This window comes from Taudactylus pleione, unplaced genomic scaffold (assembly GCF_031769625.1).
Source record: "Taudactylus pleione unplaced genomic scaffold, aTauple2 ptg000036l, whole genome shotgun sequence".
In the NCBI taxonomy this organism is placed as follows: Eukaryota; Metazoa; Chordata; class Amphibia; order Anura; family Myobatrachidae; genus Taudactylus; species Taudactylus pleione.
The window spans coordinates 153,774-180,954 of NW_028284438.1; the positions used below are offsets into that span (position 1 = coordinate 153,774).

Sequence of the window (27,181 nt, forward strand, 5' to 3'; positions counted from 1 at the left end):
TCTATTAGTGAGCTGGGTGTCAGGATGTCTATGAGTGCGGTGGGTGTCAGGATGTGTCTATCAGTGAGGTGGGTGCAGGATGTGTCTATCGGTGAGGTGGGTGCAGGATGTGTCATTGAGGTGGGTGCAGGATTGAGGTGGGTGCAGGATGTGTCAGTGAGGTGGTGCAGGATGTGTCAGTGAGGTGGTGCAGGAAGCACTGCAGGATGCTTCCTGGTTGCAGACACATGAGGAGAGAAGCAGTGATCGGTGATAAAGAAATATGATGGTGGAGACAGGCAAATTAATGTGTGGAGGATATGAGTAGGAGAAATAGAAAAAGCTATGTTTTAACATACCTATACAGTCATTCTACAGGCTTCAAGGGAGAACTGCCAATCTGCTCTCTTGTGTACCTATCACAATTTTCTTTACTGCGTACGCATTCTGGTACAGAGTCACAATAATGATGTCATATACACGAATGCAGAAGTGTATAGAATATGGATTGGGCATTCCTTGGTGGTGACAGGGAGGTGACTGGTGAGACACATGGAGATGGCCCATCTTATGGCCGTGATATGGCTATGTCCCGGGTGTGTCGCTGAAATGGTTGTGTACACAGACACCTAAGAGGGAGACGTACTAAGCTCTGGAAAGTGATAAATTGGAGAGTGATAAACTACCAGCCACTCAGCTCCTAACTGCCTTGTTACAGGCTGTGTTTGAAAAATGACAGTTAGGAACTGATTGGTTGGTAGTTTATCACTCTCCAATTTATCACTCCTTCATAGACACGGCTCTCCTTCGTAGACACAGCTCTCCTTCATAGACACGGCTCTCCTTCATATATTTGGCTCTCCTTCATAGACTTGGCTCTCCTTCATAGACACAGCTCTCCTTCAGACGTTCGGCAGTTTTCCCCACTGCTGCTGACACATCCATCATCTCTAGAGCGCTCTCACTGTAGAGAGCAGAGCAGCATGCTGTAGGAGTCTGGGGACAAGGGACAGATGCTGGTAGGCAAACCTGTCTTGAGGGGGACTTGAGAGAGGGGGCAACATAACACCATAATTAAGCTGACTACAGCAGGGATCCCCGAACTTCACAAAACTGCTCAGGTATTAAGCTCTGCCCTTGTTTCTGAGTTCTATAGCAGCATGTGGTGGGGGCTGGGGAGTGGGACAAGGTGCAGGTGTTGGGAGGCAAAGCCTAGTACTGGTCATGAGGGGGCATGGGGCACTTTAACAGGCTGGGCATCAACCTCCCCCCAACTTGGCCCGCTAAGCTCCACCCCTCTCAGAAAGGTGCATGGCCTAAAATCAGTGGGGCCCATCATGGAATCACTCAGCTCCCAGGCAGCCCATTCAGAGCATGGCTAAGGGAATACATAGAGAACCCTGATAATGAGGGAAATGAGGTGCAGATACAGAAGTGTATTTAAGGGTAATGATGATGCTAAGGAAGTGTGGAATGAGGAATCAGAGGTAGGATATAGAATGTTATTGAGGGGGTGAAATGTATAGTATGTGGTCATGTTATAAATATATTTCTAAGGACTTTTAATGTACAGGGTGGTCCATAAGTGTGTAAACACTGTAATAAAAAGGAAATGAGTAAGGAAATTTTAACCCAGTGTCTACACATATGATATGGGAGTGGGGGAAAAGTTTTTAGGATATGTCACCATTATGGTGGTCATCTTGAAGTCGGCCATCTTGGATGCAACTCTATTTAATTGGGAACATAGTCATGAGACATATCAAACAGATGCATAATTTTTATTAAAAAATTTTTTTCTTCCTTTCTAACATATCTTTATTCATTCTCGAGTTTTAACTGAGTTTTCGAGTGCAGCATCTATAGACGTTGGCTTGGATCACCAATGGTTGCTCCTTAGGCCTGGCTGTGCAAGCTGAAGCTTACCTCCGGCCGGTGCCTGGTCACTTGCGAGGGAAGGAAATCTGCGTCCACCTACCTGGTAAGTACACTTGAAAATATTTTGAATCCTAACATGGATACTGTGTTTTATTTTAGCATTATTATAAAAAAAACACAGGCTCTAAGAATGACTAGTGTGGCTACAGTATATTCATAGCACATGGACAATTTTAATTAAGAGCAGTTGAACAGTAAAATATCCAATAGTAAGAAACTTTGCAAAATAAATGTATAAAATTTGCAACATTTGTACATGTTTTGCAATATTTTTCTATACAACACTTCCTTTGTAATGTCTTATTTAACACTACACATGTACAGTGTCCTTTGATATAATAATAAAGTACAGTTTACAAATACAGTGTGAAGACTATGTTAATACATTTACTACTTATTTGGTGAATGTTGTGAGTCAGGCTCTACAAAATCTTAATATACAGAAAGTCTCTATTGCTAAGAATGTGTGATCTTACCATAACTGGATGTTTACTACCTGCACTTAATTAGATGTTTTATTTAATTATGAGAACCACCTTTTCCACTGCAATGGAGATCATAAAAAATAAATAGGTCAAAGAGCATTATAACTGATAGAAAAAATGTAATTTCTTATTTAATATGTGAAATCTAATGTATTTCTTTTACGTATTTTGGCATATGTATTCTCATTCTTAACAGGACCACAAAAGGCAAATGCTTTTTTTATGAAATAGTTACTATTAACATTTACAAATATATATTAAATGTTTCAGGAATTATTTTTTATATGAATACCTCTGACTTCCTATCGGAGAGTCTATTAATATTGTTGAATGAAGTCATGAGAACTTAAAATGGCTGATTATAGAGGACAAGCAGTTATTTCAACTTACTTAATATAAAACATATAATGCTCAACATTGTTATCAATTTTGGCCATACTGTACCATGGGAGCACATTCCTGGATTATACCAGCACACATGCCTGCAGTTTGCTGTTCTTTGACAATGCATTATACCAGCACACATGCCTGCAGTTTGCTGTTCTTTGACAATGCATTATACCAGCACACATGCCTGCAGTTTGCTGTTCTTTGACAATGCATTATACCAGCACACATGCCTGCAGTTTGCTGTTCTTTGACAATGCATTATACCAGCACACATGCCTGCAGTGTGCTGTTATTTGACAATGCATTATACCAGCACACATGCCTGCAGTGTGCTGTTCTTTGACAATGCATTATACCAGCACACATGCCTGCAGTGTGCTGTTATTTGACAATGCATTATACCAGCACACATGCCTGCAGTGTGCTGTTCTTTGACAATGCATTATACCAGCACACATGCCTGCAGTTTGCTGTTCTTTGACAATGCATTATACCAGCACACATGCCTGCAGTTTGCTGTTCTTTGACAATGCATTATACCAGCACACATGCCTGCAGTTTGCTGTTATTTGACAATGCATTATACCAGCACACATGCCTGCAGTTTGCTGTTATTTGACAATGCATTATACCAGCACACATGCCTGCAGTGTGCTGTTCTTTGACAATGCATTATACCAGCACACATGCCTGCAGTGTGCTGTTATTTGACAATGCATTATACCAGCACACATGCCTGCAGTGTGCTGTTCTTTGACAATGCATTATACCAGCACACATGCCTGCAGTGTGCTGTTCTTTGACAATGCATTATACCAGCACACATGCCTGCAGTTTGCTGTTATTTGACAATGCATTATACCAGCACACATGCCTGCAGTGTGCTGTTCTTTGACAATGCATTATACCAGCACACATGCCTGCAGTGTGCTGTTCTTTGACAATGCATTATACCAGCACACATGCCTGCAGTGTGCTGTTATTTGACAATGCATTATACCAGCACACATGCCTGCAGTGTGCTGTTCTTTGACAATGCATTATACCAGCACACATGCCTGCAGTTTGCTGTTCTTTGACAATGCATTATACCAGCACACATGCCTGCAGTTTGCTGTTCTTTGACAATGCATTATACCAGCACACATGCCTGCAGTTTGCTGTTATTTGACAATGCATTATACCAGCACACATGCCTGCAGTTTGCTGTTATTTGACAATGCATTATACCAGCACACATGCCTGCAGTGTGCTGTTCTTTGACAATGCATTATACCAGCACACATGCCTGCAGTGTGCTGTTATTTGACAATGCATTATACCAGCACACATGCCTGCAGTGTGCTGTTCTTTGACAATGCATTATACCAGCACACATGCCTGCAGTGTGCTGTTCTTTGACAATGCATTATACCAGCACACATGCCTGCAGTTTGCTGTTCTTTGACAATGCATTATACCAGCACACATGCCTGCAGTGTGCTGTTATTTGACAATGCATTATACCAGCACACATGCCTGCAGTGTGCTGTTATTTGACAATGCATTATACCAGCACACATGCCTGCAGTGTGCTGTTATTTGACAATGCATTATACCAGCACACATGCCTGCAGTGTGCTGTTATTTGACAATGCATTATACCAGCACACATGCCTGCAGTGTGCTGTTATTTGACAATGCATTATACCAGCACACATGCCTGCAGTGTGCTGTTCTTTGACAATGCAATATACCAGCACACATGCCTGCAGTGTGCTGTTCTTTGACAATGCATTATACCAGCACACATGCCTGCAGTTTGCTGTTATTTGACAATGCATTATACCAGCACACATGCCTGCAGTGTGCTGTTCTTTGACAATGCAATATACCAGCACACATGCCTGCAGTGTGCTGTTCTTTGACAATGCATACAATGCAATGTAATACAGAGAGCAAAATATCCCTGGTCAACTGTAGACTTTGGGGGACAGCTGGATAGGTGTTAAATAAGTTATGTGCTTGTCCGACTGTGTAGTTTCTGGAATTACACTAAAGTCATTATCAGACCAGCATTTAATGTTTTCCAAAAGTCAGTATGTATCTATTAAACCACAGGCTTAATAATAGTTTAATATCCTACAATAGATTACACAAGGAGTGAATTGAAAAAAATCACATCCTTAAAGTGTCCACCAGAAATTCATACAGTAAGCGAGTACAATGGTTCTCTGTGGCACCAATATTTGTATAGCATGTGAAAGCATCACTGCAGACCGTGTGCTGTTGCTAAATACTAAACTATAGCGGACCAGTGTATATTGGGCCTGATACAATACGGATCGCTATTGCGATCCTGGCTGTGATTACGCACGCAGGTCTTCTGCGAGAATATGCTAATAAATGCAATCGCACAGTCGTCACACAGCCAGCATAGAGTCACCTACTACCGTATCCGTAATACCTTGCAGTCCTGCGTATACATCGGGAACATTGAGTAACTTCGGCCTCTCACGCACAATTATAACAGGTCTAACCTTACTCAGAAATTGCTAACCTCGTCGCACGCAGTGAGTACTCAAGCTGTGTATGCAGTCGCAGTGGCTAATTTATGCACTTCCATGCAACGGCGTTCAAACAGACTGGCACGCCTGCGTTTCTCCTACCACTCCCCCGTCACCACCCCTAAACGCTGATGTCCCGTCCCTCAATCTACAATGGCTTTGTATCTGTGTAGGTGATCGCAGTGCGATCACAATGTCAATTCACACATGCACACTGCGATGCATGCACAGTACGCACCATCAGCCGGTCTGTGTACACTGTTGCAGTTGTGCTCCGTAATGAATCAGGCTCATTGTGCAGAATGCATAACTATGCCTTTACATATGGTAAATAAGCTGCAGTCATTTTTTTAAGAATTGTTGGGAGGTGGGTGACAGCCAGAAAACTGCTGTTTCCGATGGCTGGGGTTCTTCTTGATCTTATTCTTCTTATATTTTTTTTTGTTGTTTTTTTTCTTTTTATTAGTTTCTTTGTACCATGGACCCCAAACTCCCCCATTGAGCTTTGGGTTACTTCTTGGATCCTTTGGGGGATATCGTACTGGAACAGCTGATTTGTTGAACTGTGCAAGTCTCCTAAGCAACTGCTTCACAACATCTGGATATGTTTCAGACAGATCAACTCTTTCATATGGGTCAGCTGTAATATTAAAAAGCCACAAAGATTTTCCATTTGAGATAGATACTCGTTCACTGTGCCAACGATTTAATCCAATGTTACTAAAACTTTGAGGAGGCACCCAATCACCGTAACCAGGATTTCCGGTGAGCAACTTCCAGTGGCTCACCCTAATTGCGGACTGAATAGCAGTGTTCCAAATGCCAAAGCCAGCAGCCCAAGAACCATTTCTTGCCTTGGTATACATAGGATCTATATTATGTAAGATGTCCATCCTTGGAGAACGTTTTCCTTCACTTACTGACTCCCATATGTCATAACCATCTAATTTCATGTCTTCATCTAGCTCTCCACCAGCCAAAGTTACTAATGTTGGAAACCAGTCTGTTATATGTATAAGTTCTTTACACACAACACCCTTGTTTTTAAGTAATGGGCTATGCACAAAACCAACAGAACGTATACCGCCTTCCCAATATGTCCCTTTGCTTCCACGCAGAGGCCAGTTATTACCCCCTGCCATTGGTTGTCCACCATTATCTGAAGAATAAACAATAACACTATTTTCATAGAAGTGATATTTTTGTAAAGCGGTAGTAATATTGTTAACAGCATCATCCAAACATGACAGCATGGCAGCATATCTCCGCCTATTAACATTTGTAATTGATTTATAGTTTTCCAAATAACTTCCAGGAGCTTGTAAAGGAGAATGTACTGCCTGATAAGCAATATAAAGAAATATCGGTGTCTTGGGATTGTGGTTGGCCAAAATTTTTTGGACTCGTTGGGTGTACATTTCTGTAGAATAAATACCATGGTCATGTTCCCATGCTGCATTATCATTTTCATACAAGTCATAGCCACATGTACCGGGGCTGTCACACTTGTAATGATTGTAGTAATCTCCACTGCCTAAAAGTGATCCAAAAAAAGAATCAAATCCTCTATGCGTCGGCATGCATTCTTTACGATAAAACCCCAGGTGCCATTTTCCAACCATGTGCGTTGCATAGCCGACGCGCTTCAGTTTCTGTGGCAACGTCAGATTGTCCAGTGGTAAACAGTTGGGTTGTGAAGGTCGTATTATAGAATGCTGGAGACCTGTGTGTATTTGGTACCTAAAAGAAAGAGAAATATTGTATTATTAAAAATGTATATTTTTATTCTGACTCATTTTTATATGTTCTGTTTTTTTTATAAAAATCTGGTTTCAAAGTAAATGCAGTTTAGTTAATTCCTTTCTTTTTTAAACAGATATAGAGAGAAATAATCATTTAGAGTTTGAAATACACCAATCTGCTTTATTCACTTTAAATTAAATATATATTGTGTATATTTAATAAAAAAAAAAAATTACACTGGACTGGTCAGCACATGGCAGTTCGTGACTATTGAACACTGAGAACAAAAGAATAGTAAATTACAAAGATCACAAGGTCAGAAGCAAAAAGTCAAAGAGCATCACACATATGTTTTTAAAAGTGACAGAAAACAAATCATCTGTTTAGATGAAAGGACCTATTTATTTTTAACTAGTGTGAACAGATATGAACCATTTCCATAAGATGATCCTTCTGACCATATGTTTTGACCACTTCTTATCTTTCAGGAAATAATGTAAGAGGTCAGAGCTTGAATGGCGAAATATTCTCTGTAAAGCGCTGCGGAATATGTGTGCGCTATATAAATAACTGGTAATAATAAATAAGGGCCTTCCCTTCATCCAAAGTCCAGACCCATTGTGTACCTACGGTATCACAACTGAAACCAGAGATGTGCAATACAGTAAAACCATGCAGTGTTTTGCTTTAACTGATCAGTAACATTTAGGGAAGGTTAGAGAGCCATAATCTGTTCAACAAGTGCAGATGTTCTGTTTTCATGAAGTTACAGTACAAGATCCAAATCACTGCACTCAAAAGTGTTGGCAAATACTTTAAAATAGGGTTGCCTACCCTCCCAATTCAGCTAGGAGCCTCCCGATAAACAGGTGCAGCTCCCGGCCCCCCGGAAAAGCAGGCAAGCCTCCCGGCTGCCACCGATTCCCCCTCGGCCCCCCCGCAATTGCCTGGGGGGGGGGGGGGGGCGGTGACGCGATTTTGGTCCTGCTTCACAGTGCCTGTATTATTGCCATTGTGTAGCGGGGACGGGACCAATATGACGCGATCGCGTAGCTCCGCCCCTGTCACGGCCACAAATGTCATCAGCCCGCCTGGCCACGCCACCTTTTTGCTGGCCACGTCCCCCTGCCCTGCCGATCTGGCTGCTCCCTCCCTGAAGGAGCAAACAGATAGTCAGCTAGTATGCCATAAAACCAATATACACCAGTCTCCAAATGTTGGGATGGTTTTGATTAGCATTGTTAAATTACTGCATTACACCCATAAATTTAATTTAGAAAACACACACAGATTACAATTATACATGTATCTAGTTTCTTCTTTCTTTCTTTTTATCTTAACATGAATCTTTAATGCCTTTCTGCATTTAACATTTTCTGTTCGCAATTCCTTTTCATTTACACTGTAGTTACCAACTGTCCCAAATTTTCTAGTCATGTCCAGAGAACAAATTATGGTGAGAACTGAGGTATTCATGGACTGTGCAGTCTGTGATATGCTATATGTATTATGTATAGACCCAAGAGCAAAGTATCCCTGGAAATTATTTTAAAATGTTAGCAACTATGCTTTCAATCTACATACAGTGCATCCGGAAAGTATGATTTCTTAGTTTTCTTTTTTTTTATTAAATTTGCAAAAATTTTGGAATAAGGCTGTAACATAACAAAATATGGAATAAGTGAAGCGTTGTGAATACTTATGTACATGTGATTACTGCATTTTTTTTTTTTATTAAATTTGCAAAAATCACAAAAAAACTTTTTACACATTGTCATTATGGGGTATTGTGTGTAGAATTTTGAGGACAAAAATGAATTTATTCCATTTTAGAATAAGGCTGTAACATAACAAAATGTGGAATAATTGAAGCGTTGTGAATACTTTCCAGATGCACTGTATGTCTATCTATCTATCTATCTATCTATCTATCTATCTATCTATCTATCTATCTATCTATCTAAATCAATATGGATTATCTAATGGGTCTATTTAATAAATGGCCATTATGTGAGATTTTTTTTTTTTTTAAATTTCAACTCGCTGGCAATGCTGGCTGACAGTGGTATGGGTCATACTTGCCTACTTTTGAAAAAGTATTTCAGGGAAATTGTGAAAGCAACACCTATGAGTGCTGCGGTAAAGTGGACGTGTACTGCTACATATGAGAGGTGTGTCATAAACCTGACCTACATCCAAATGTAAATGAGCCCCAAAGCAGTTAGTAAGATCTATTTGTTCATGAAAACACAGTTAGGAGCTGATTAGCTGGTACCTTATCACCGTTCACTTTATCTCCTAACACAGCTTAGTAAATAGATCCCTAATACTTTTCAGAAAATGTATGTAGCCATAGGGATCATTGTGCCTTATAACTAATGCAGGGGAATGATACTAATGATCCCATTTGAATGTATATAAAACAAATTAACAGAGATTTATAACAGCTACATAAATGGGGGTAAAATGCAATCAGGGAGATTGGTAGACTTTTCAGGAAGACAGGGAGATTGCTACTATTTCAGGGAGTCTCCCTGACAATGAGGGGGAGTTGGCAGGGGCTGGCTGGCAACTTTTAGCCTGGGGGGCAAATGCATGCATGTGGCCCTGGCAGAGGAGTAGCATGTAGCCAAGGTGCCCGGAGCACGTGCGTGCTTAGGCGCCCCCCCTTTCAAATGTTCCAGGGAGGAGGCGGGTCCATATGGAATTAATGTAAAGTAAAAATAAAGATATGGGGCAACCCCCTGTTGTGGTGCCCATATGCAGTGCCCCAGGATAGGGCCCCCTTATACAGGCTTACCAGTAGTGATCCTCCTATGCAGTGCCCCTTCTACAGTGCCCCCAGTGGTGGTCCCCCCTGTGCAGTGCCCCTTGTGCCCCCAAGTAGTAAGCCCCTTATATAGTGCTCCCAGTAGTGGTCCTGTCTGTGCAGTGCCCCTTGTACCCCCAGTAGTAAGCCCCTTATATAGTGCCCCCAGTAGTGGTACCCCCTATGCAGTGCCCCCAGTAGTAGTCCCCCCCCTTGTAGTGCTCTCCCCCCTTGTAGTGCTCTCTCGCCCTTGTAGTACACCCAGTAGTAGTCCCCCCCTTTGTAATGCCCCCAGTAGTATTCCCCCCCTTGTAATGCCCCCAGCAGTAGCCCCCCTTGTTGTGCGCCCAGTAGTAATCCCCCTTGTAGAGCCCCCAGTAGTGCTCTCCCCCTTGTAATGCCCCCAGTAGTAGCCCCCCCTTGTTGTGCCCCCAGTAGTAATCCCCCTTGTAGTGCCCCAGTAGTAGTCCCCCCCCTTGTAGTGCCCCCCCTCCCACAGTACACACACACACACACGTAATAAATAAAAATCACTTACCTGAATCCCCGCTCCTGCCGCCGCCATCCGCTCCTCCGTCTGTCCTCCCTGCTCCCGGGCCGATCTGAATTATGGGAGAGACGTCATATGACATCATGACGTCTCTCCCATTACCCACTGCAGGAGCCGGAAGATGGAGTGGCTCCTGCAGTGGGCGCAGCAGCAGTCAGTGACAGTCTGACAGACTCTCATTGGCTGCCACTCAAAACAAACACACAGCTGCCGGAGCCGGCGGCGGTGTGTTTATCAGTCATTGTGTAACGCTGACCAAACTCCGTCCGGTCAGCGCTACATGTGCGGTGCAGCTGTGTCACAGAGACACAGACTGCCCACGGCCCGCCACTGGGAGTTGGCAAGTATGGTATGGGTACAATTACTATTCTGAAAGCCAGACCTGAAAGCCTCTATCACGTAGGAGAAGGATTTGCAGGGTCACACATGTGCTGTGACTTGGGCTTCCAGTTCGACAAAATGAATAGGAATAAAAAAAACTATAACATTTCTAAAAAAAAACACAAATAAAAAAATATATTTTTAATATTTTACTGTAGGAAAAAATGCTTTATTTAAATAGTAATGCATTTTTTTCCCCAAAGAATTCTGCAGCTACATGAACAAAACGACAGATAGCTGTTTTTCTTCTAGAGGGATTCACTCCATACTTGCCTCCAGTCTGTCTTCCCCATCAGCAGGGACGTTTCTACTGAGGAGGGAGCACGTGTGCTCTCTTTGTCCGGGCCCCCTCCTCTCTCTCTTCGGTGGCGGACGCGCTCAGTGCCGCAACACTTGTAAACTCTGGGCACTAGAGTCAGGGCCGCCAAGAGCCAAGGCGGGCCCCGGTAATAGGGGGCGTGGCCTAATCTCGGGAGGCGTGGTCACGCCCCCTTGCTGAAAATAAATAAATAAAAAAGATTTGCAGCACCACGAAGCGGCGCTGTACGCCGGGGAGGGGGGCACTCTGAGCCCCCTCATCCCGGCGCAAAGCCAGGGGGGGCGCGATCAGTGTGATCGCTCCCCCGCACAGGCATAGGAGACTGCTGTGGCTGCTGCTCAGCAGCCACGAGCAGTCTCCAACTGCAGCTCAGCACACGCTGTGTGCTGGGCTGCTGTGAGGGAGGGGGGGGCGGCGTCGGACCCGGGCCCCCGCCGAGCCCCTCAGGAAGCCCGGGCCCAGGTAATTTGTACCCGCTCCCCCCCGCTCTCAGCGCCCCTGACTAGAGTGTGCCCGGAGTCTACAGTGCACGCGCAGGTCGCAATAGGGTTATTTTCCTAGTGCGCATGCGCAGAGCACCTGAAAACTGGCTGCGGCGGACCCAGGGACCCATGTGCACTGCACACCCTGCACCCATTATAAATATGCCCCTGCCCCTTGGGCTCAGAGGTCCAGGGCTGGGTATGCTTTTGAGGGGGACCCCACAACATTAATATTTAAAATTTACCTGAATTGTTTATACTTTTTTACACCTATAGCCCAGTATCAGGGTGATCTGTGCAGTGTTTGTGCTGAACATGCTCCTAAGGATGGGGTCTATTTAAACATTCTATTTTGGCCTGAGTTTGCTCCATTTACGATTGTGTTTGCAGACACCAATTTTTGGTGAATCCCCATGTCGTAGCTATGGAAAGTACTTGTAAGTTGGTTCAATGTATTGTCTTCTATTTGTGTGTTCGGACATCTTTACACCAGTGTTTACCTTTAGTAAATATCTTTGTTTTAAAATCAGGGAAAACACATGGGAATGCAGTCTCTGCCAGACACGATTCTGAGTAAATATACCCCTTGTTCTGCCAACCACTGCCAGATTTAACCATCTGAACTTAAGATCACATCACACCCTAATTTTTCAGCCACACCCCATTTGGGTCCCACTAGGACGATTAATACAATTTTCACCTTCATTCAGCTTCCACCATTTCTACATCCCTGACAACTGATGCAACCACCAAAGCTACACACCCATGTTCCAATCATTAACATTCAATACAAAGGCACCATTATTATAAGAGCAAAGCAAGTCTATACTGTGCAAAAGAGTGCAGTCACATTTTTATTATTATTATTATTATTATCATTATTTTGATTATCCTTTATTTACATGGCGCCACAAAAGGTACATAGACAGAAACAGTATGAACAAAACAAGAACAAGTACAGAACATTGCAGGACATGGACATGATTTATAAACATTGATACATCATAGTCATAATACCCAAGGGAAAGGTGTTGTTGTAGGCAATGGGGAGATGATGGTATAAGTGAGGGACAGCAAAGTACATGAGGGAAAGGGCCTTGCTCGTTAGAGTATACAGTCTACAGTGGGGGGGGAGAGACAGACACAGGTGACACAGAGAGGGGAGAGACAGTGATCAAGGAGCATGGAGTAGTGGATTAGGATGAGAGCTGAAAGGCTTTGATAAAGAAATGGATCTTGAAAACCCGTTTCAAGTTTTGTAGAGGTGGAGCTTCTGATAGGGAAAGATAGAGAGTTCCAGAGGAAAGGAGCAGCATGTCCAAAGTCTTGGAGGTGAGAGTAAGTTGCGTGGAAAGGCAGAATTCATTTGGGGAGTGTAAAGAAAGATAAGCTCTGAGATGTAAATGGTAGAGGATTAGGTCAGGGTTTTGTACATAAGAGTGAGGAGTTGGAATTGGGTTCTGAGGGGGAAGGGGAGCCAGTGTAGGGCTCATTGGAGAGGGGAGGCAGATGTAGTACAGTATGTTTGGAGAGGAAGATGAAGCAGACAGCAGCATTGAGGACAGATGGAAGTGGAAAGAGGTGGGATTCAGGGAGGCCAGATAAAAGGAGGTTACAGTAGTTCAGTTGGGAGATGAACAGGGAGTGGATGAGGGTCTTATTTGCCTCCAGGGTGGGAAAGGGTCTGATCCTAAACATATTTCTGAGATGGAAATGGCACGACTGCAAGAGGTACTAAATGTGTGGTTTGAAGGAGAGGAAGGAGTCAAAAATAACCCCAAGACAGCACACTTGGTGGACTATCAATATATAGTGAAATTGAGGAAGGTGAGGTAATTCAGGAGGGTGAGATTATCAGCTCAGTCTTAGACATGTTAAATTTAAGAGGAAATGGCAGAGAAACATTTGGAAATATGAGTGAGGAGAGAGGGTGAGAGGTCAGAGGAGGAGAGGCAGATCTGACTGTCATCAGTATAAGGATGATGTTGTAAAAGAGATGATGAGCTCACCTAAACAGGATGTATAAAAGGAGAATAGGAGAATATCAAGAACAGAACCTTGGAGGACACCTACTGGTAGAGGAAGTGGGGGAGAGTTGGAGTCTTGTAAGTAGACAGAGAAAGAATGGTCAGACAGGTAGGAGGACAGTAAGGAGAGGGCAGTATCACACAGACCAAGAGAATGAAGGTCAAGGAGAATGAGGAGGGAGTAGTGGCCCTTGGAATTGGCAGCAAGGAGTTCATTGCTGACTTTAGTGAGGGCTGTTTCTGTGGAGTAGAGAGGATGAAAGCCAAACTGAAATGGGTAGGGAGTAGCATGAAATAAAGGCAGTAAGATGGTTGTAGACAATCCACTCAAGGAGTTTGGAGGCAAACGGGAGGAGATAGATGGGGTGATAATTAGAGAGAGTGCCAGGGTCAATGGTGGATTTTTTAAGAATTGAGAAGGCTAGGGCATGCTTGAATGCAGAGGGGGAGATTGAAAAGATGGTCAAGATCGGAAATGGCATCAGGAGAAGAGGGAGTGGAGGAGGGGGAAGGGATAGGGTCAAGGGGGGAGGACGACTGGATTAGGGACAAGTCTTTATCTCCAGATACTGGGGAGAATTAAGTCAGAGTTGGCAAAATGAATGGGGAGAATTAGGATAGGCAGGCTGAGGAAGAAGGGGATGGGGTGGTGAGGGTCTGGTGGGATATTATGTCCAGGAATATTGATTCAAATTTAGATGTGAAGTGGGTGGTAAGAAGTGAGGGGGGGGCAGTGGAGGGAGTTGAAAGTGGTGAAGAGACGACAGAGATTGGAGAATTTAGAGGAGATAAGGGTCTTGAAACAGGACTGTTTAGAGAGAGAAAGGGCAGCACTGTAGGTCGACAGCATAAATTTGAAATGGAGGAAGTCTGCATTGGAGCTCCAATGCAGACTTCCTCCATTTCAAATAGAATTAGCAAACTCAGAGACATTACAACTGTAAGTATCCACTCACATGGGTGGTTGAGGAAGTCCATTGAGAGAGGCCAAGCAATTAAATGACGGTAAGGAGGCAAAGGGGTCAGTGAGGCATATATAGGTATATTGAAGTGAAATAAGATGAGTGAGCTAAGGTCTGAAGAGAGGAAGTACAGTAGGGTAACCAGGCAGCAAAGTTATCAAGGAATTTGGAGCTAGGGACAGGTGGACAATAAATGACAACTACACAAAGGTGAACTGGCTGGAAGATGCAAATAGCATGAACCTCGAATTTAGAGAATGAAAGGGAAGGTTCTGAGGGTATGAGGTGATAGGAGCAACCAGAGGATAGTATGACCCCAACTCCACCACTATAACGTCCCCCTGGCCGGGCGGTATGAAAGAGTTTGAGGCCCCCAGAAGAGAGTGCAGTGGGAGAAGTCATGTCTGAGGGGAAAATCCAGGATTCAGTGATGGCTAGAAGATTAAGGGAGTTGGAGATGAAGAAGCACATAAGCAGAACCATTCACATTTACTTTAGGTAATACATCATGCTTACTGTCCCCAAATGTAGGGCTCCAGGAATGATTTGCAGCTACAGTATAATGCTCCACTACCCTGGTAGGTTTCAGTGCAGCTTTATTCATTTGAATTTCATTTAAAAAAGAGTTCCAATAGATTTCCTAGTGCAGTTGGCTGGATGGGGAGATAATACCTGAATTGTTGGTCCATAGGATATTATTTTAGCTCTGCTCCCTCTCAAGTGACCCACATTTTGTGGAATATTGCCGTGACAAGGGAGGGTTCTAATGACTTGAGAGCCTGGCCCCACCCCCTGAAGTGGTTTGCTGCATCTCTGGAGAGAATGTAAAAGTAGGAGGGTATGATTTATGCTAATGCCACAGCCAATGGACTTTGTGCAAAGACGCCCACCAGCTGTGTGGTGCTAAGCTGTCACTGTGCATATTAAGATGCACCATCAGTCAAACATCAGTTGCACCATCAGAGAGGTGCAGAATGTCCATCTGAATATGGTCGCTGGTATCAGTATTACTTTGGCAAAAGACTGCGACACATCTTGATAATGCCCGTATCTGGCTAGCCACCCCCTTGTTACCACTCAGAAACACTCCCGTGCAATTGTCTCTCTCTAGGTCCAAATTCATTCTGCAGCGGTAACCATCGGGATGCATGCGTAGTGCGTCTTGGACAAATGCGTAGACTGCAAAACATTGGCTGCTCGTCTGCGGCATTGACACTGTGCATATCTCTAAATCAGGCCCCATATGGGGCCCCCCTAGGTCTAGTTACGCCACTGCTTGAATGACTTTATTTACATGTAAACACCACAACCAGCTTACCTCCTCATACCCCTCAGGACTGATAGCCACTAACATTTATTTAATATGCAAAATACACATAAAGGGACTTAGCACTATGAGCTATTGTTTCTACTGTTACTGTACCTATTGTTGATATGGGTGTGGTATGATATATCAACAGTCATAACTTAACAGTCGATATTGTGGTGATTATCGACCTTTTGGGAGAGTAGGTATGTCTTACAGTGAGATCTAAAAATGCCAGAATAAAGCTAACATTAGTGGCAGATTTAAGCAACAGAAAAAACGGCACGTTTACATCCTTGGACTTCATTACTTACAATGACATGTAGCTAGACCATAGCTATTTGATAACCAATAATATCTGCTACCTTCAATGTGCTTTTTTCTGTTCATTCTGGATGTGACTAGAAAAAAACGCTGAACATATTTAAATAAGATTTACAAACACTGAGATGGTTTTTTTATGTTTTAGGTTTAGAAAGATGAAACACCCCCTTAACTGTGGGAACAATTAGACAGTAATTAGGAGTCATTTCCCTCAGTGGAAACATTACATGCTACTACTGCTAATCACACTGGAGTAATCAGGATATATCTTAGCATTTGTATATACAAGTGCAATTAGCATTCTCTCTATATACAGTACATACATAATATACACACACATTACAGCTATTTAAGTGCGGCAATGCTATAATTTATTATTATTGTGTCTTATTAAATACTGTAAGCAGCACAGGAATAGAATAATATTTGCAAGAACCCGCTTTACCTATACATATCTTATCTACTATGTAAAATGCATATTCAAAATATTCCTGCTTCAGCATAGGTCATTAGTTGAAATAACTATTCCACAGATTTATGTTTGCTTATTAGACAACAACCAAAAATTTAAAATTTCATAAATGAAGCATGACTGTAAAATGCTTTGCTATTTTCTCTCTTTTTGTTTTAAATAAAATATAATTTGCTGGAATATTTCCTTTCCCTTCCTTTAACAACCCAGGCTGAGAAAATGACTCAAATAATGATGAAGTACTAAAAAAGAAGCTCAAATAATAAACAATATTATATCAGGTATACTTACAAACTAGTTATGACCTGAGGGCCTGATTCCCAGATTTACGAAATGTAGCAAGTGACGCAGAATGAACGATTTTTAGCCAATGTGCATGCGTGAAGTCCTTACTGTGCATGCGCAGTGATTGGTTTGTGATAGCGCTCGCACAGAGGATTCACTCGCAAAGTGAGTGACAGGTAGAAGCATTTGGTGGAGGTAATGGGGGGTGGCTAAGGAATTACAGGTGTGTTTGACCATTCCAACGTCGTTCCATGGGCATGCATAAATCAGCCATTGCAATCTCCTTCGCAGCATGAGAGCTCTCAGCATGTCAGGAGAGACGCAGTGTTTGAGACATTTCAGACTCCACTCAGAAGCTAAGTGGCTGCCTGATTTGCTCTGATGTTCCCGATGTTACGCTCGTCGGCGGACCATTATGAGAAGTCGTCATATTTTCGCAATTGCGATCTGTAAGAGATCGCAGCTGTAAATGCTTTAGCGTAAGTCTCAGAATCAGGCTCAAAGTGTGAAAACCTCAAACGGTAGAACAATAAACACTATGTGATCATACATATTGTCAATCAGAATCTTTTTTTCTTTCATTCATGTATTTAAAATGTTATGTTCTGTTGCACACTAAACCTTATAATGGATGTTCAGAAGTGCAAACTATTTTATATTTAGTATATACTTTGTTTAAATAAAGTGTATTTCATATAGAGATGTGCATGAGCAATTCATCATCGTTCTAATTCATCATTGTGTTTTGGTTTTGGCAAAACCACCCTCAAGTGATTTGGTTCAGATTTTGGTTTCCTTAAAATCGATAAAAAAAAAAATCAATAAAAAATAGATAAAACAGCTAAAGTCATACCATTTGGACCTGTTACATGCAATCTGAACTGGGGCTCGGCTCAACTCGGAACCCCAAAGCAATTCCAAACTAAGACTCGATTCGACTCGGAACCCCTAAGTTTGGGTGTGTTTGTATTTCAGAAAAACTGAACCGCACATCTCTAATTTCATATGTACTAAATGTCGGATTTGAAATAAAAGCTGGATTGCAGTGTTTTCCCGAACTGTTGGCCTGATTCATGAGTCGTACGCAAACCTTCATGGTAGTGGTAAAGTCGGAGGGGAAAAAACCAAGGTCCCCCCGAATTTCCACTAACCAGTGCTAGGTTATACCTGTCAGGGTTGGTGGAATAATAGCCCAACAAGCCCTAGGGCTCTCGGTAAAGGGCTGAAATACTTAAGGAAGTTGGGCCCATAATCGAGCCCACTCCCACTGTAAAAAGCCCTCCCTGTACTCAGACCAGCCATGAGCTGCGGCGGGCCTGAGTGACAGGGGGCGTGGCCTAATCGCGCGAGGCGTGGCCACGCCCCCATTCGAAAAAAAAATGTGTTAGCACCGCAAAACGGCGCTGCGAGGGGGGCGCTCTGAGCCCCCTCAGCCCGGTGCAAAACCAGGGGGGGCGCGATCAGTGTGATCGCTCCCCCACACAGGCATAGGAGACTGCTGTGGCTGCTGCTTAGCAGCCACGAGCAGTCTCCTACTGCAGCTCAGCACACATCCACTGATCCATGCTGATCATCATGCTGCAAATGTTTATAGTGAACATACATGGATATCTACACTAGCACTCATGCACCCGCAAGAGTTATGATTATGGAAAGCTAATATGCAGAGTTCTGCAGGGATATATCAGACTGTATTTGTATTTACATGCATGACATATTTGGGCTGTATGATAACACCCCTTCCTCCCCAAATTCTGCCTCTCCGGTCATAAGAAGGTCTACATGCCTCCTGTTACACACAGTACATGTCTGCAATAGCTTATTTACTTGCATTCACTTTCTGAGCACGATTGCAAATCAAACAAAATATTGTACGCAAAGTGGCGATGTACCTACTCTGCATCAGGCCCGTTATGTCATCGGTGTTTTTAATGCTTCTGTAGCACCTCCACACAGAGCACCAGCTACTGACATGAAGGGAAAGCAGCCTGCAGTTTTTTACATGTGAAGCTACTGGTTGCTGCTCCTCCACATCTGCATTATGTAGGAAGTGTGGCACTTGGTTATGATATCACAGCCAAGCAGAGGCGTCACCAGGTCTGGTGACACCCGGTGCACACTCTGTATCCCACTCACACGGCGGAGCTGCGTGCGTATCCAAAAGTAGGTGTGGCCTAACAAAAAGGGGGCATGTCCGTGAGGAGAAATCCATTCGGGGACTTGCCCAGGTATGCTGGTCTGCCCCTGGAGACTAGTTCCTGTACTGTCGGCTCTTCCTCTGTGACATGAGCCGAGTGCTGCAGGAGAATGTCACACTGCACTATTTTGGTGTCACCCTCTCACCCCCATAGCGATGCCACTGCAGCCATGTGCCACATTCACAGTCTGAGGAGTCGACCTCCTGCCTACCAATCTAAGACACAGCAGGGATGGAGTCGACTTCCTGCCTGACAGGGAGGGGATGCCACTAATGATGCTCCCAGGGTTTGTGCTGGCCCTTTGTCCACCTGTTAGATACATTTTGCTACTTAGTTTATCTAACAGTTAAAGACAGGCTAGGTATTATATTTACAAAATAGGCCTTTTGGATCTATTATGCACATATGAAGGGGACATGTTCCACAAAAGCAGAATTATCTATTAAGATCACTGCATGTTTCATTTTGTAATATTGATACAGCTCAAGGCATCACCCACCTTTTGTGAGTAGATGATTTAATAGGGTCACCTAGTTCAGTGGCAAACGCAGGATTTCTAGAGGGGGGTTTCCAAATGCCTGCATTTAGAGTTAGTGTGGCCTGTCCATGAAGAGGGCAGAATTAGCACTTATCCAGCTTTAATATGTTACATACAAAGTATATTGTGTTGCATAATTCCAGCATATACAGGACCAGTGATCACAGTAAGCTATTAGATGCAGCAGTAGGGCCATCCTGCCTGAGCAGAATGTTTTTTTTCAGATGTGGGCATCATTCCTGAGCATGGGAGCAAGTCCTGGAGTCTGGGGGAACAGCAGAAGAATCTAGCACTGCCGTGGACATATATGTACATATTTGGCTCTATAGCAGTGCACCCCTAACAGTGCATGTTTTCCACATCTCCTAGTTGGTGCACAGGTTATTTATTACTGGCTGACACATTTTAAAAGATCTACAGGTGGTGCTAATCATTTCATTTGTGATACTGAGAAGAACATGCAGCACTAGTAACATTCTATTATATTACTATTTCTATTGTGGTCATGGTGTGTACTGTGGAGGGAGGTTTCCAGGCAGACGGAACCACCACCTGCATTTGCCTATGTAGTTTACATTTTCATATGCTGTGCCAGTAGCTCTGTGACCATGATTAAATACTCAATACAGAGGTGGAATGGGGAATATCCTAGTAGCTAGATTGCATTTACAAGAAACTTACCCAACATTTACATTATACCATTCTCTCATCAGCTATGTGAAGTTTCAATGAATTGCTTTAGAGCCCAGTGGACTTTTTGCTGTTGTTCAATGTGATGAATACCAATTACAATGTCTCAGCATTTACATTTTTCTATTATAAAACACCAATAACACAGCTGTAAATCTTGAAGGAATTCCCATCGCTCTGTATCAAAATACATTGAGTATTACTGCCTCCAGCAACACAGGTCTTTATTAGCAACATATCTCAGAAGCAGAACATATTTTGCAGGTACAAACTCACAAATAACTGCTAGAATATTGGCTGCAAATATTTGTGTTGGCACAAAATTTATGATAATCTGCATAATCAACACTAAGGTGGAGATCTAAATCATTTTTTGTCATTAGAATTAGAGATGAGCGATTCGGTTTTACTGAAAACCGTATACACCCGGAATTTTGGGTCCTGGTTTGGAATCACTTTGGGGTTCTGAGTAGAACCAAGTCCTGACTGTTGTCTTCTCTTAGGTTCAGAACTGAAATCTAACAACCAGATCTTACGTGTTTTGGATTGCATGTAAGTCCCTCCCTCGTGATTTTAGGTGCCGTTTCACACAGGAGAGTGTATGGGAGGGGGTTTGGGCTGTAGATCATGCTGCAATACTACTTATTAGTCGCCATTAGAGACTAATAGGTAGGTAGATGCAGAGGGTGGAAAGTGCGTAAAAGACTGCAGGCATCTTTTGTATGAGTGTCAGACACTAGCCTAGCACTTGTAATCCAGTGCAAACAGGTTCTTGTGTATGTTTGTGAACTGGAAGTGAGCTACACTTACATATAATTATTTTTCATGGATGAGCTATACTCTTTTAAACCGCCATGTGATTGTGCCGGTGCTCTGTCGCTTAGTTTAGCCAGTCAGCTTGCTGCAGCCTTTGGACTATATTGGTGAAAACAATATTGTGTGTTGTGAGGTGGTCAAAATCTAAATTGACTGGAAATTAGGGGTGTGCACCGGCCACTTTTCGTGTTTTGTGTTTTGGTTTTGGATCTGGATCTTTCTTCGTGTTTTGCATTCGGATTGGTTTTGCCAAAACCACCCTTCCGTGTTTTGGTTTCTGGGTTTTGTGTTTTGGATCTGTATTTTTTTAAAAAAAAGCATAAAAACAGCTAAAATCACAGAATATGTGTGTTTTTCTGCTCCTATGCTATTATTAACCTCAATAACCTTAATTTCCACTCATTTCCAGTCTATTCTGAACACCTCACACCTCACAATAGTGTTTTTATGTCCAAAAGGTTGCACCAAGGTAGCTGGATGACTATGCTAAGCGACACGAGTGGGCGGCACAAACACGTGGTCCATCTAGGAGTGACACTGCAGTGGCAGACAGGATGGCAGTTTGAAAAACTAGGCCCCAAACAGTACATAATTCAAAGAAAAAAAAGAGGTGCAAGATGGAATTGTCCTTGGGCCCTCCCACCCACCCTTATGTTGTATAAACAGGACATGCACACTTTAACAAACTGTGGCTGAAATGATTGGTTCTTTTGGGCCCCCACAAAACAAGCTGGCAATTAATCTGTCCCTGCACAAACTGGCTCTACGGAGGCAAGATGTCATCCTCATCCTCCTCATCCACCGATTCCTCACCCTCTTCAGTGTTGTGTACATCCTCATCCTCACAGAGTATTAATTCTTCCCCGCTGGAATCCACAACCACAGGTCCCTCTGTAAGTTCTGGAGGCTGGTTTCCCTGGAAGAGTTGATAATTCATTTTATGAACATCATCTTCTCCACATTTTGTGGAAGCAACCTCCTACACCTTTCGCTGACAAGGTTCCCGGCTGCACTAAACACTCTTTCGGAGTACACACTGGAGGGGGGACAACTCAGGTAAAATAGAGCCAGTTTGTACAGGGACCTCCAAATTGCCTCTTTTTCATTCCAGTACAGGTACAGACTGTCTGACATGCCTACTTGGATGCTGTCACCGATATAATCCTTTAACAGACAGACGCACACTTGTCGCTGCTGCTTTGAGGATGCAGGTGCGGCTACAGCCCACACAATTCACAAAGACAGAAAAAAAAGAGGAATTTTTTTATTGTTTGTGGAGTGCACTTTGAGGGTTACACCACCCTTTAACAGACAGACACACGCTTGTCGCTGCTGCTTTGAGGATGCAGGTGGAATCTAGATGGGATTTGGAACCGGGGACACACTACCTCCATCAATTGTCTAAATCCCACTGCACTAATGGCGGATACCGGACGCACGTCTAACACCAACATAGCAGTCAAGGCCTCAGTTATACGTTTTGCTTCAGGATGATCCTCCTCGCTAGGGACTGTTGGAGGGTTAATTATTTAGTAAAAGTAGTGGTGTTCCTACTTCCTCTCTGGGATGATGAAAAACTCCCAGCAGCAGCAACAGCACTAGGAGGAAGTGGTTCTTGATCTTTCTCTATTTTATTTTTATCTGAGAAAGTTTGGTCCTCCATTTATGTTATATTGATATATACGTGCGGCTAAGGCGCACACAAACGCAGAAAATATTTTTTTATTTTTGCTGGAGAGTAGTGCACTTTGTGGGTTACACCACCCTTTAAGAAATGAGCCAGCCGGCTCTTTACTTATGGGACACAGGCGCACGCTTGGCGCTGCTCCTTTGTTGATGCACGTTCAGCCACAGTGCACACAATTCACAAACACAGAAAAACATTTTTTATTTTGTTTGGAATGCCCTTTGGGGGTTACAGCACCCTTTAGCGGTCAATCCAGCCGGCCTTTATTTATGGGACACAGGCGCACGCTTGGCACTACTTTGTTGATGCACGTGCGGCTACTGCGCACACAATTCACAAACACAGAAAATATTTTTTTATTTGGTTTGGAGTGTACTTTGGGGGTTACAGCACCCTTTAACGGTCAAGCCAGCTGGCCCTTTACTTATGACACAGGCGCACGCTTGGCACTACTCCTTTGATGATGCACGTGCAGCCACAGTGCACACAATTCACAAACACAGAAAAAATATTTATTTTTTTAGCACTTGGGGGGAGCACCCCTGACTGACAGACCACCCCCTGGACAACACTACAGCACCCCTTTAGGACTGGGACACTGCACAGGACTTTGGAGTGGACACAGCCCCTATGGACAACTGACTGCACAACACAGTCCAGCCAGCCCCTATGGACTTTGAAGTAGTGGACACAGCCCCTATGGACAACAGCAGCACAGCACAACACAGCCAGCCCCTATGGACTTTGAAGTAGTGGACACAGCCCCTATGGACAACAGCAGCATAGCGCAGCACAGCACAGCACAACACTACTCTGCACTACACTACACTACACTACACAGCCCAGCCAGCTCTAACTCCCACCCTCCCTCTTCACTGTCCACAGCCGAGTGAGAAAATGGCGCCGACGCGGGTACCTTATATAGGATCCAAAACCCGCGAGACCCGGAAGGCGGGATGATGACGTTTTGCCTCGATTTCAGATCCGAGTCAGGCGGGAAAAGTCGAGCCTGACTTGGATCGGCCTCGGATCGGGGGGGCTCGGGGGGGTTCGGATTTCAGAAATCCGAACCCGCTCACCCCTACTGGAAATGACTAGAAATTAAAGTTATTGATGTTATTAATAATGTAGGAACAAAAACAGGTCCAAATTACATCATTTTAGCTGTTTTATCAGTTTTAAAGAAATCCAAAATTAAAATTGAACCAAAACACTTGAGGGTGGTTTCGCCAAAACCAAAAAATTACGTTGATTTAGAACCAAAAACAAAACACTGGGGTCTGTGCACATCTCTAGTTATAATATACTTGTATGCTAATTTTGAGTGTTATGATCGCTAATTGTGCAATGTGTATAAACCATGTCCTTGTCCTGCATTGTATTGTACTGTAAGTCACTGGCTTCTTGTTCACTTATTTCTGTATGTACAGTACTTAGTAAGGTGCTGCGGAACACTTGTAGTGCCATATAAATAAAGGATAATAATCATGCCCACAAATTTGCCTGCTATATATATTTATACTTTTTTATTGATACGTATGGTTAACTAATATATAGCAGGGAGAGAGTGCTGACAGATTTGCTATCTATATTGAAACCATTCAACAGTTGCTATAATATAAAGTACTTTTTTTGTAAAAAAGGAAGAAATTAGACACATACTAGAACAAAAAAAAACTTAAGGGATTGAGCCATTAGTGTCATGAACCAGTGGCTACTGAACTGCATTGAAACTGACTTTATCCACTCTTGATGATTCATGTAAATCAGAAGATTATGTATGCATGAAGTTTGGAAGAAAATATGGCTCCTGACAGGTCTAATGAACAGAATGAAAAAATATAATTACAAGTCTGTCTTTTGCAGCATCAAGTTGACAAACCTATATTTTGTTTCAGAGACACCAACATGTAGGAGACAAGTTTCCAAAAATTGCAAAGCTGAAAATAGAGAAGGCAGATAATGACAACTTATGTATTAAACTGACTGAATATTTTTCTACAGTGATTCAATGTCTTTTTCCAGTGCCTGCTCTGCTATTTATATTTTCCATTACTTTGCAGAGTTGAAATATATGTAGCGCTGATAAATCCATGAGATTTACTATTATTTATTTAGTGTACACAGTCTATGGAACAAAGTGCCTGATTCAGAGATGGACACAAAGACGATTCCGCACGCAGATCGAGCGATTGTTTGCCATCGCACATGCGTATAAGCTGCACTACGCGTGTGCAACTATCACATTGCGATCACAGACACACAGAGGGATCCATCACAGAGTGAGTGACAGGTCATCAGCTCTTGGGGGTGGTGACAGTGGGTGGTCTGAAAAACGCAGGCGTGCCTGTCCGTTTGAACACCATTTCATTTGGGAATGCATAAATTAGCCACTGCGATGCATACGCAGCTCTGCTTGTCAGAGGAGCACACAAGGCTGAGGCAGGTCAGACCATACACAAGGGTAAAATGGGCGCTGATGTGCGTCGCTGTTACCGATATTGACGCAGGTAAGCATTGTCGCACGCAGGGAAAAAAGGCAGCAGTGGGCGTCTTTATGCTCGGATGATCTTTGCAAACATTAGCTAAGTTTTGCAGCTGCGTTGCATAGGAAAACGCAGCTGCGATTAAATTAGCATCTGTCTCTGAATCAGGCCCAGGGTTAGGAGCAAAAGTACAAAACATAAGCGAGAACAGGCAGCATATTTGCACCTTGACAAAACTATCTTGCACTGTAATTGGGGCAGAGTTAAAATGTAAAGAGACATTTAGAGTTGGAAAGGGGCATGTCCTAGCTCAATTCTAGGTGCCACACTGAGGAGACAACTGGCTCTCTGTGTAGTCTGTAACAGACTAAGGGGGTCTATGTACTAAGCCTTGGAGAGAGATAAAGTACCAACCAGTCAGCCCCTGTCATTTTTCAAACCGTACACGAATCACTGCAGGAGCAGATAACTTGAGGAGGGGGAAGGGGTGGCTACCACATGGCCTGGGTGTTCCATGTCACTGGCTGCAAAGAAAGCATTGCAATGTGGTGTTGGAGGACGCGGGGAGGGGTTTGGAGACTTATTAAAAGAACCTTACTAGGATCTTTCCTGTTATCTTCCCGCCACTATTCCTGAGTAGGTCACAGGAGCAGTGTCAGGTGGTGAGACCAGTGACAGTTGGAAGTGACTGGCAGTTGGTCAGGGCAAAGTCTCTGATGTTCCCTGAGAGCCAGAGTGGAAGCTGGCCAGCTGCTGCTGCTGAGGGCTCCTGTGAGAAGGAGATAATTCCTCAGTCACACTACAGAGAGAAGAGTTTTTTTTTTTACCTCAGAGACAGTTCCGATATAGAGCCAGTCATTTGTTCCTATAACCCATCTCTGTAATGAATTTCCTTGTTTTATCGACAACGCTTAAAGACCGAGAAATGGCCATACGTTTCCAACAACAAAAAGGAGTTTTACATGTGCAAATAAATTGCTCCTCAGGTCATGAAATGACATTGGGAATAACAGGGAGGGACAGATTGAGATGTTCTAAACGAGGATTCCAGGAAGCTCTAATACATGGTTCACGGCTTCTAAATTAGACTTTAAAATGGCTATATTGTATGCATGTTGGTATTTGTTTTTATGATACTGTACAGATTTGTTTTTCATGTATTTCTAACATGGTTTAAAACTACTGTCAATCACATATGAAGCTCCACCTCTCCAGGCTTCACAAAAGTGGAGCTGCTGCCGAATTACTTCTTCTTGGTAAGAATTAATGTGTGTGTGTATGTATGTGTATATGTATATGTGTATATATATATATATATATATATATATATATATATATTAGTGTGTGTGTTTGTATGGGATACAGTTAAGGTGCTGGCATTCGAAATTCCGGTGATTCTGGACACGGGTTGGGATTCCGGCGCCAGAATCCCGACATCACTTGAGATGCCGACGTCGGAATCCTGACATCCAGCATCCTGATTGTAAGTATAGTGTAGCGGGTTAGGTCTAGGCTGCATGGGGGAAGATTAGGTTTAGGCACCACTGGGGGGGTTTAGGGTTAGACTGTAGGGTGAAGAGTGTTAGTGTTTAGGCACCACTGGACGGGGTTAAGGTTGGGCACTAAGGGGGAGGGTTAGGTTTAAGCACCATGGGGGAGAGTTAGGCTTAGGCAATAACGGGGAGGGTTAGGTTGCGTGGGGGAGGGTGAGTAATAAGTGCTGAGTGCTGGGAGGGTGAATGATTAATGAATGGGTTAATCAATGCTG

The 27,181-nt window shown here is 43.3% G+C and overlaps 1 protein-coding gene across 1 annotated transcript in view; it reads right to left on the reverse strand.

The window, feature by feature from the left end:
- Window positions 1-5,203: 5,203 nt before the first annotated feature.
- Window positions 5,204-27,181, reverse strand: part of ARSJ (arylsulfatase family member J) — a 124,736-nt gene continuing 102,758 nt past the window's right edge. Inside the window, exon 2 of the mRNA XM_088452210.1 lies at window positions 5,204-7,078. Coding sequence (XP_088308336.1) covers window positions 5,689-7,078 — 1,390 coding nt within the window. The 3' untranslated portion in view covers window positions 5,204-5,688. The remainder of the gene's footprint in view (window positions 7,079-27,181) is intronic.